This window comes from Spermophilus citellus (assembly GCF_964194105.1).
Source record: "Spermophilus citellus genome assembly, chromosome: 9".
NCBI lineage: Eukaryota > Metazoa > Chordata > Mammalia > Rodentia > Sciuridae > Spermophilus > Spermophilus citellus.
This window is the reverse complement of record NC_138191.1, coordinates 6804648-6815142: the sequence shown is the minus strand read 5'-3', so window position 1 is coordinate 6815142 and position 10495 is coordinate 6804648. Positions and strand designations below refer to the sequence as shown.

Genomic DNA, 10495 nt, shown 5'->3' with positions numbered 1-10495 from the left:
CAGATGAAAATTTTGAGGGATATTGAGCTCAATGTATTCCTTTTTTATATTTTGGACCTTTACTTTACAGTGACATTAAAGGTTTAAGTGAATGAAATATTTTAAGGCATATTTAATATTTTCTTGGGAAGACAATCTTATAAGAGTGGTGGGCATCAGGAATTTTCCAATATAAAATTTTCTGTACATGTGTGTGCTGCCTGGAGATGCATGTGCATTTATAACTCTTGAGTTATATCCTTTCCTGCCAGAGAGAAGTAATTTCAAAAAATCAATTTTGAAGGGCAGTACTGAGAATGGAAGCCAGGGGCCAATGCATGCGGTTGCCCTGAAGCAGGTTATTTAATGTTTTATAGATATATTTAAAATACATAAAGACCTGATTAGGATTACTAGATGGTAGTGAACATCTGCCCTTTGACTCCTAATTTCAAGGATCTAAGTTGTGCTTGTGAAATGAAAGCTTTTTCTGCAATGGAGGAGAGTCGTCCCTAAATTCCATCTCAGTCCTCTGTTTTGGGAGAATATTGAGGGGTGAGGTGTCCCTTTCCTCATTTGCTCTGTTTTGGCCTTAAACTGGTTTAAGTTCTGTCTGCCCCACGACAACCACCAGCAAACGCCACCTTTGAAAGATCCCCTGCGTATCACGCGCTGCCTCCTCCTGACTGGTCAGTTCACTTTATGCAGTTGCCTTAATACCCATGTCTCTACGTGCAGACCTTGAAACTGGTACGTGACCAGTGGGCCTTTGTGGCCCGTTGTGGAACTAGGTTTGGGGACCTGGAAGGGGCGATGTCCCGCCCCGCGAGGGCGGGGCACCCGCAGGCGTCATGGGGCGGCCCTGCCCCTCCCGTGGGGACGCAGTGCCGGTGGCGCCATCTTACCCGGCTGCGGGAGGGGTCACAGGTCAGAGCCCGATCCTCCCGCCAGCGGAGGAGCACCCGGTGGGTGCCCAGCCGGACTGCGGGGCCCAGCGTCCTGAGGTGACGGGGGCGCCAGGGCCTGGGGAACGGTGGGGCCAGGATGGGGAGGGGGCGGAACCTCGCGCCGCGGTGGAATGAGCCCCTGCAGCCCAGCAGCAGCCTGCGTTTGGTCCCCAGACCCCAGGCTTCCCCCTTGGCTCCCTTTCTTGTCTTGGTGCCCCGTTCTGAAAAGATTGTAAATTTCTTTGTCTCTTTTTCTTTGTGGGAGAAGTAAGTGGGGAAACCTGTGATGTGTCATACGACGGTAGCATCTCGGAGAGAGGGTGAGGATGTGGGGCTTCTTGGGGCCCCAGAAAGGTTTCTGAGGTGTTAGGAGCAATAGGCCGTAATATGTCTGGGAAAGTAGGGCCCTTCGGACCGCCGGCACGGCGGGTCCACCCTGCATTAGATATCTTTTGCTTTCCTTCTAGGTGGCTTTTCCGTGGGGCCGCCCAGGATTTCCCAAAAGGACAATGGATTCTGGAACTCGCCCTGTTGGTAGCTGCTGTAGCAACCCTGCAGGGCTCTCACGGGAGTACAAATTAGTGATGCTGGGTGCTGGTGGTGTGGGGAAGAGTGGTAGGTGACATTTTCCATTTTATAAGGATGAAAAGGAACTTCAAATAAATGACCTCTACCCAAGCCAGTGGGGTTACTGGCTATTTGTTGTGCAATGTTGATACTTTCAGTCCTTTCTGTGGGTCACCTTGGTGAGGATTTTAACTTTCATTTCTTGTTTTGAAGCCATGACCATGCAGTTCATCAGCCACAGATTCCCAGAAGATCATGACCCCACCATTGGTAAGTCAGATTCTCTCTCAGGTTTCCAAATACACCTTGTAAAAGTATCTTAGAGCCAGAAGTGGTGGTGCCAACTTGTAAGCCCAATCACTTGGGAGGCTGAAATGGGAGGATTGCAAGTTCAAGACCAACCTCAGCAACTCTCAAAATAAAAATAAAAAGGTCTGGGTTTGTGGATCATGGTCAAGTGCCCCTGAGTTCAATCCCCAGTACAAAAAAGGGGGGGGGGGTATCTTGTTAAATGTTTGGTAAATGTCAATTTTAAAAAACAATTAATAATAAATACTCAGTTTTTCTTTGCAGAAACAAACCTCTCAAACATGTTTATTTGGTCCAATACCAGAAAGAGCGTATTAACCTGTGGAAAAAAACCCATGAAATATTGTTAAATTTCTATTTATATTTTGAGCTTTTTTTCATCATCTAATTCAGATTTATTTAGAAACAAGGATATAATAGTGGTTGGTAAACAATTGAATAGTTCTTTTTCTAGATTTTTAAACACAAGCCTTCTTTAGTCTCTGTATTGAGCTGAGTATTAATGGGACAACTTTCTTTGTCATTTTTTTTTTTTTTTGGTTGGTGTGCTGTATGGTTAGACTAAAGGCAAAGCTTAAAGGCCACTTACTTACTATCACTTCTCTAAGGGTCTGACTTGAAACTGACTGTAAGTATGAGTCAGCTGGTTTGAACTTCCACAAAAGGAAGCAGAAAAACAAGTAGAGCCAGCCTCCTGAACTCTTACAACCCAGGCATGTACGGCCTGGACTTCTTCCACATGAAGCCTTTCATTTACTTCCTTATACCTGAAGTTCATTATACAGTGGTATCGTTTTCCCTGTCATTTGTAGTCTTTAACTCTCTTATTGTCAGAATGCTGATAGAGTAAAAAAAGTCATTTTGTTTGTTTTGCCTTTTTAGTTTTAATTGTTCTTTTCTCCTAAGACTAAGAACACTAAGTCATCCCTAAACCTTAAGATATAATCCCTAATTCTAAGGGATTATATCTTAGTATAAATAAGTAAAGGTGAGGGAGGACACAGAAAGGCAGCCTTACCACTGTTATTTTCAGTATGTGGCACTTTGCCATGATACTAGGTCTCTAGAAAGACTTTCCATCAGGTCAGGCCCCTGCTGCTGAAAGAGTGTTCAATGGTAGCCCAGCTTTGGATGTGGTCATTTTATACAGTAGGTACTTCTGTGGATTTGGGAAAAATAGAAACAGTTTTTGTTTTTCAGATACAATACCAGATCTATCTATCTATCTGTCTATCTATTTTGGTGTTGGGGATCACACTCAGCCTTACAGTTGCTAAAATTAAATGGTCTGCCATAGAACTACATCCCTAGCCATATGAAGTACTTTTTGATATTAGTGAATATTTTTTCCCATTATCTAATGACGCTGTCTGATTCAACAGCAGCTACTTAGGTTTCTTGGGTTGCTGTTAATGAGCCAAGAACTGGGGTAGGCCCTGGGGTACAGTGGCAAACAAAAAGATATGGTGTCTGTTCTCACCCAGTTTACATTTTGTTTTAAACTTTGGCTACAAACTATAAGAAGAAAAACTTTACACTGTAATTGATACAAATATAAGTATGAATATATTTTGCTGATGGATACTTATTATACATATGCAGGTATGTTTGTAGCAAATTAAAATATCATGAAATTTTGCTTACCTTTCTAAATATAATGTTCTCTAGGATTTTTGTCTCTTGTTTAAGCTTTTGCTTTTCTATTTTATTTTGGTTTTGGCGGTATTGTGGATTGAACCCAAGGGTACTTAACCATTGAGCCACATCCCTAGTCCTTCCCCTCCCCCCCCCAGTTGTAGGTGGACACAATACCTTTATTTTTTATATGGTGCTGAGAATTGAACCTAGTGCCTTACACGTGCTAGGGAAGCACCTTACCATGAGCCACAATGTCAGCTCCATCCATCCCCACTCCTTGTTATTTTATTTTTCTTTTTTGTGGTGCTGAGGATTGAACCCAGGGCCTTGTGCATGTGAGGCAGACACTCTACCAACTGAGCTATATCCCCAGCCCTCTATCATTACTATTATTATTATTTTTTTTAATATTTACTTTTTAATTATGGGCGGACACAATGTCTTTATTTTACCTTATGTGGTGCTGAGGATCGAACCCAGTGCCTCACATATGCCAGGCCAGCACTCTACTTCTGAGCCACAACCCCAGCCCCTCCTTTTTATTTTTTGAGACAAGGTCTCAAGCTTGTACTCTAAGCCTCCAGCGTTGCTGGGATTGTAGGCACGTGCTACCATACCCATAAAGTCTTTGCTTATCTATTTTAATGTTGGCTCCCCCCCATTAGGTTTATGTCACAACTTACTAATACTAAAGGACCATGACCTGTGGTTTGAGAAACACTGATTTAATAGGCTCTTCATCTCTGAAATAGGGATTCAAGAAAAAATATTAAAAGGTCAGAAATAGGGATTCAAGAAAAAATATTAAAAGGAAATATATTGGGATATAAATAGCAGTTGTTTTGGGGTATGAAAATATTGAGTGTTTTTTTTTTTTTTTTAGTTGTTGATAGTTTATTTATTTATACGCGGTATTGAGAATTGATGCTAGTGCCTCACAATCCCAACCCCAATCCTTGAGAGGGTTTTTTATTCTTTCCTATGATTTCCAAGGTTACTAAAATAACATACCTTAAAGAAACCAGGTGCACTAACCTGCATGAGTAGAGCTACTCAGGAGGCTGAGACATGAGGATTATTTGATCCCAGGAGACTGAGGCCAGTCTCCTGGGATCAAATAAGACCCCATCTCCTTAAAATAATAACAATAATAATAGTAATAAGCATAAAATAAAATGTCTTAAGGGAAGAATTGTGACAATATGGATTATTTAGAAAGTGTAGTAAAGTAAGTTATGGTTTTTCTTTTATCTATACTGTTAATACAAAGAGCTGGGTACAGTGGCACATGTCTGTAATCACAGTGACTCAGAAGGCTGAAGCAGGAGAATCTCAAATTCAAGGTCAGCCTTAGCAACTTAGCAAGACCCTGTCTTAAAATAAAAAGGCCTAGGAATATAGCTCAGTGGTAAGCTTAAAAAAAAAAAAAAAAAGTTTAGAGGTTGTGTGGTGACCTGGGAGGCTAAGGCAGAAGGATCACAAATTCAAGGCCACCTTCAGCAAGTTAGCAAGACCCTGTCGCAAAATGAAAAGCACTGGGGATGTGCCCTGCTCCTCTGGGGGTAGTCCCTAGTACAAAAAAAAGGGAGGGGGGGGGTGGAATCAACTTCAGTATCTTTATGAATTTTAAAGTAGACACTTCATTCTGTGTGTATGGATTTATAGTACACCTTTCTTCCCTCCTGTAGAAGACGCTTATAAAATCCGAATCCGTATTGATGATGAGCCTGCCAATCTGGACATTTTGGATACAGCTGGACAGGTATTAAATCCCAGAAAGCTATGAGTAAAGGCTGTTTTACTCTAGTAAATGGGAGGGGAAGGCTTATGCAGAGATCACTAGTTTATCTCTCTTAATTTTTCATGCACTCTGACTCAGGATAGCAGGTAATCGACTTACCTCTTCTTTAAACTGAAATAAATAGCTAGTGTATATAGATCTAGGTTACATCAATACATTATTGATCTATGTGTTTCTTTAGGCAGAGTTTACAGCCATGCGGGATCAGTATATGAGGGCAGGAGAAGGGTTTATCATTTGTTATTCTATCACTGATCGCCGAAGTTTCCATGAAGTTCGGGAGTTCAAACAGCTCATTTATCGAGTTCGACGTACTGATGACACACCTGTGGTTCTTGTGGGAAACAAGTCTGACCTAAAACAGCTAAGACAGGTGAGGAAAGAGAAGAAAATGTTGTCTAACATCTTGTAGAATAAGTCATTTATGTTTCTTGGTTTACAGATTTCTTTGCCTTAAAATAGAAAATCAAAATTAGCTTCTCCCTAACCTTGAAAATTTTGCTGTATCTATTTGCTAATATTATGGATAAAGAGCTGGGGATGTGGCTCAAGTGGTAACACGCTCTCCTGGCATGCGGGGGGCGCTGGGTTCGATCCTTAGCACCACATAAAAATAAAAAATAAAAATGTTGTGTTCACCGAAAACTGAAAAATAAATATTAAAAAAAAATCTCTCCCTCTCTCTCTCAAAAAAAAATTTAAAAAAATATTATGGATAAAATCTGGATTGGAGACTCAGTTTACAGGAAGCCACATGGTTATGATCAGAATAGAATAGAATATCCATCAAGTAAAAGGTTGTGGAATGATCATTGACTAAAACTTCAGAAATAAATCTGTTTAAACAGTATAGGTGTGGTGGCACATATCTGTGATCCAGCAACTCAGGAACTGAGGCGGAAGGATCACAAGTTCAAGGCCAGCCTCAGCTACTTAGTGAGGCCTACCTGGTGAGACCCCTTCTCAAAATAAAAACTTAAAAAGGGCTGTGGATGTGGATCAGTGGTTGGTTAAGTGCCCCTGGATTGAATTCCCTATACCATTAAAAAAAAAAAAAAAAGAAAGAAAAATAAGTGATAACTTTCAAGTTAGTGATAATACTTAAAATTGCTGTTTGTGGTAGAGGTTGAAAGTATAGTAATGACTACTAGTGAAAGCAATGAATGATACAAATCTTTTGAAAGTATTTTGACAGTTGTTAAATTTGTAATATTTCTGTTCTTTCCATTTATTTATTTTTACTGGTAACTGGAGATTAAACCCAGTTGTGGCTCTACCACTGAGCTCTATCCTCAGCCCTTTTTATTTATTTTGAGATACATTTCTGAAACTGACCTCAAACTTGCAATCCTGCCTCAGCCTCCATAGTGGCTGGGATTACAGGCACGAACTACTACACCTGGGTCAATTTGTAATGCTTCTCTGTTAAGCCTTGGAAAAATCTGTTCAAGAGGTTATATGCAAAGTGTTCATTGCCAGGCTATTTATGGAAGCAGAAAATCAGAAACAGTCTTACTGCCCAAAAGTAGGAGAAATTATGGCCTATCCAGAATTGGATATATTGATTTGGGGTTCCTCGAAATTTTCAGTATTATAGTTTAAGTATATATCTCTTTTGTTTGTGCTTTTCTTTCTTAAAATGGAAAGTGTGGAGAAAATTAGTCTTGCATATTGATGTCCATATCTATTTAGTAATCTGTTCTAAAAAGTTATCTTGAAAAAAGATCAGAAATAGAACCATATAATTTTAAGGCAGAAAAAGCCATGTAGTCTAGTCCCCCCAAATTATAAAGTGCCTGGATTCTGCCTGCATACCTTCAGAGTTGAGATGTTCTCCTCCTGTTAAGGTTGCCTATTTACTTTTTTTTTTAAGGTGTAAATGGATCTTTTTAAATTTTATTTACATATTTATATGTAGTGCTAAGTGCTAAGGATCGAACCCAAAGCCTGATTCATGCCAGGCAAGTGCTCTGCCACTGAGCCACAATTCCGGCCCTGCCTATTTACTTTTATACAGTTGTAATGGTTTTTCTGTTAGCTCTCTAAATTTGCTCATGTTTGCACTTTTAAAGGTCACCAAGGAAGAAGGATTGGCTCTGGCCCGGGAGTTCAGCTGCCCTTTTTTTGAGACTTCTGCCGCATACCGCTATTATATTGATGATGTCTTCCATGCACTTGTACGGGAGATACGGAAGAAAGAGAAGGAGGCAGTGCTGGCTATGGAGAAAAAATCCAAACCCAAAAGCAGTGTATGGAAGAGGCTAAAATCCCCATTCCGGAAGAAGAAAGATTCAGTAACTTGAAGGGAAGATGTGAAGTGTTTTTATCTGTGAACTGCAGTGCTTGATCAAAGCAGTCCAGTAACCTGCAGTAGTAAGCATGGTGCTTGCTCTTTCTCCTGTTATGACCATTATTTTAAAAGTAACTGATGAGGGGGACGTGCCTACTAGGAGTTTTCAATAATGTGGTATTTAAAGTATTGTTTCTTAGTTGATTCTGATTTATTAACCCAGTGACGCACTGTCTGCTTTTAAATTGTCACATTAGAATTTGATCTACCATTGTTTTGGGTTATTTTGCTGATGTTAATTAATTAATGTAAATTTTTTATATCCTGGGAGAATATGTATACCATGTGTGTTTGATGATTTCGCAAGAGGAATGTGCTGTACACTCCCCAATCATCCTTTAACTTCAGTTTCTTGGGACTGTCCCAGAGAAGGACCTCAGTCTCATCTATTCATACTGAGCTTCCGTGTCACAGAATAAAAATCATACAGGGAAATCAGTGCTAAAGAGATCAGTTTTAAAGTTCAGCAAATAGCTATGGAACTGACATCTGTTCAGATTATGGAGTGATGAGATTTGGGTAAATCAGATCAGATGCTTGCAGGAAGTTGGCTAGAAAAAGGTAGGGTCAGAACATTGTTCCCAGTACAAGCCTGGCTTTTCTGAGAAGTGCACCTTTGGTCCAGACACTGGGAGGGGTAAGAATAGACAGAAGCATATGAAAGGTAATGAAGATTTCTCCTAGGAGCTTCTTAAGTTCTTTTCAGGGTTTTGCCTTTCTTTACCTTCAAAGGTAAACACTGGATTGCTAAACTTTTGTTTGTCCTTAGTTGGGACAGCCATTGCCTCGTACAAATTTATTTTTTCTCCACAGTTACACACACTAAGACATTGTTTCCTAGTACTTTCCCTTATCTTTCTTGTACTCTTTGGAAGAGCAAGACCTGGCAAAATGATTTTTAGGCCCTTTGTTAACTGACTTTATTTTCAAAAGTTGGAGTAAAATCATGTGGCCTCCTTGACATCAACAGTCACTAGACTTTGCTCAAAGAAAGTCTGTGGTTTTTCTGCTTAATGGGTCAGTCATAAAGCTTTAATATTTGTACATTAGGTTTGTAATCCTAAGATTTCCTTAAGAGGACCTTACTAAGTTCACCTCAGGGTTGTCTGAGCCTTGACAGTTTGGCCTAACCACTTTTCTCCATATATGTAGTTGAGAAACTATAGTTCTAGAAAGAAACTGCTTTAAACATTGCTGGTAACTTCTCTTTTGAGGATCAGAATCATTTTGCTATCCAAATAGACCTGTGGAGAGTAAATGCAAAAGTGCTAAGAGTAATGAGTCACGTGTTGAATATTCAATGTCACTGAAGCACTATTTGTGTCACTCTCAGAGGATGATTTTGTGTAGCACCTCTTTGAAAGCTCAACCTACTGTTTTCTGTTGTTGTTAGAAGCAGGACAACAGGGTTGTTATGTTTTTCTTTATAAACTAACTGTTTATAGTCTAGATTTAAAGAAAAGTTCTAACATTTTTTAGCTCTGAGTAGTGGTCCTTTTTGAAACTCCTGAAAACGTTTTTGCTACCAAATAAATCATGCTTTATGGTACTCAGCCATCTAAAAATGAAAGACCCAAAATTTGAGTCTGCACAGAACAAAAATCTCACAGGAACCATTACACTTTGGAGAAGCATGGAAGTAGAAATACAGTGCAATTCTATTACAGTATTTTACCACATTTAGAGCCTTTTAAGTTTAATGCCTTAGTTTCTCATTACTAATGAACTAGGGAATTATTAGCATTAAGCAAGAAAATGACAGTTATATAATTGCAATGTAGAATGTTGCCAGGAAATCTGTAAGACTGAAGGAAATTTGTATTGCGTATGCAAAAAATAAGATTAGTGTTTTTAAGACTTATTACTGACACATATTTGATTCCTGGATAAACTAGTCGCTTAATTAGTACTGAGAATTCTGTTCATTCATGGTGCTAGATAGTTTGAGGGGTCTAATATGTGTAAGTCATATCTCTTTTCTTAGTGGTCATATAGTGTAGGTAATTTATGAGCTCTAGATAATCAGCTTTATCCAATTCAAGGGCATTAAGATTAATTACTGCCTGGAACTTTGAAGAGAGAAAAATTCAGGGACACATTGAAAGGCACTGGAACAGTTTATGTCCATATCAGATCAGTAAATTAAAAGATTCAGAAACTCATGTCTAAAATTAGCTGGTTAGAATTCAGAAAGGGACATGTTTTAACTTTGTGATATATTAGCAAAATTTCATCTACTGTGATGTTTTGGGGGAAGTTTTTCATTTATGCACTTGTATATGAAGACAATTTGTATGACAATACAAAACTCAAAGAATTTGTTGGGCTTTTCTTTTACTTATATGAGTGGGTAGAAATATTTGGAATCATTTTAAGGAAAAAATACAGCATGTCTGTGATCCCAGAAACTTGGAAGGCTGAGGTAGGAGGATTGCAAGTTGTAGAACAGCCTCAGCAATTTGAGAAAGCTCTGAGCAATTCAGATAGATGCTGTCTCAAAAAAATATATATAGCCAGGTGCAGTAGCACATGCCTGCAATCAGGAGGCTGAGGCAGGAGGATCACGAGTTCAAAGCCATCCTCAGCAACTTAGCAAGACCCTATCTCTAAATAAAATATAAAAAGAACTGGGGATGTAGTTCAGTGGTTAAGCACCCTGGGTTCGATCCCTGGTACCAAATAAATAAATAAAATTAAAAATGATTATATTGATTTTGTTAAATACATTACGTATTTCTGCCCTTTTCCCCTCCTCCCTCTTGTTCTCCACTTTGTACTACACTGATCTTCCCATTCAGTTTATGCTATCTGAAATCCCCCACACACACCAACTTTCCCTCATTCTGCTGTAGCTTCCACATAGGACAGAAAACGTTTTACCCTTGATTTTCTGAGTTTGGCTTA

At 39.4% G+C, this 10495-nt stretch overlaps 1 protein-coding gene across 3 annotated transcripts; it reads left to right on the top strand.

Annotated features, from left to right (window-relative positions):
* Window positions 1-802: 802 nt before the first annotated feature.
* RIT1 (Ras like without CAAX 1) lies at window positions 803-9307 on the top strand. Of its 3 annotated transcripts, none has more exons than XM_081305828.1 (6): window positions 803-944; window positions 1394-1541; window positions 1707-1763; window positions 5129-5202; window positions 5423-5614; window positions 7314-9307. In XM_081305828.1, the coding sequence occupies exons 1-6, from the start codon at window positions 831-833 to the stop codon at window positions 7542-7544; spliced, it is 816 nt and encodes a 271-aa protein (XP_081161954.1). In that variant the 5' UTR covers window positions 803-830; the 3' UTR covers window positions 7545-9307. The 3 variants fall into 3 exon arrangements, with proteins under 3 accessions (XP_081161954.1, XP_081161953.1, XP_081161955.1); XM_081305827.1 differs by having other exon boundaries at window positions 804-983; XM_081305829.1 differs by lacking the exon at window positions 803-944 and adding an exon at window positions 1005-1246.
* The last annotated feature ends 1188 nt before the right edge of the window (window positions 9308-10495 follow it).

What these genes read in the sequence shown, in the direction of transcription:
- RIT1 (XM_081305827.1), top strand. Translation starts at nt 831, where the DNA reads ATGGGGCGGCCCTGCCCCTCCCGTGGGGACGCAGTGCCGGTGGCGCCA. An exon ending in TGGTGGTGTGGGGAAGAGTG is followed by an intron (nt 1,542 to 1,706) that starts GTAGGTGACATT and finishes CTTGTTTTGAAG; the next exon opens with CCATGACCATGCAGTTCATC. An exon ending in ACCTAAAACAGCTAAGACAG is followed by an intron (nt 5,615 to 7,313) that starts GTGAGGAAAGAG and finishes GCACTTTTAAAG; the next exon opens with GTCACCAAGGAAGAAGGATT.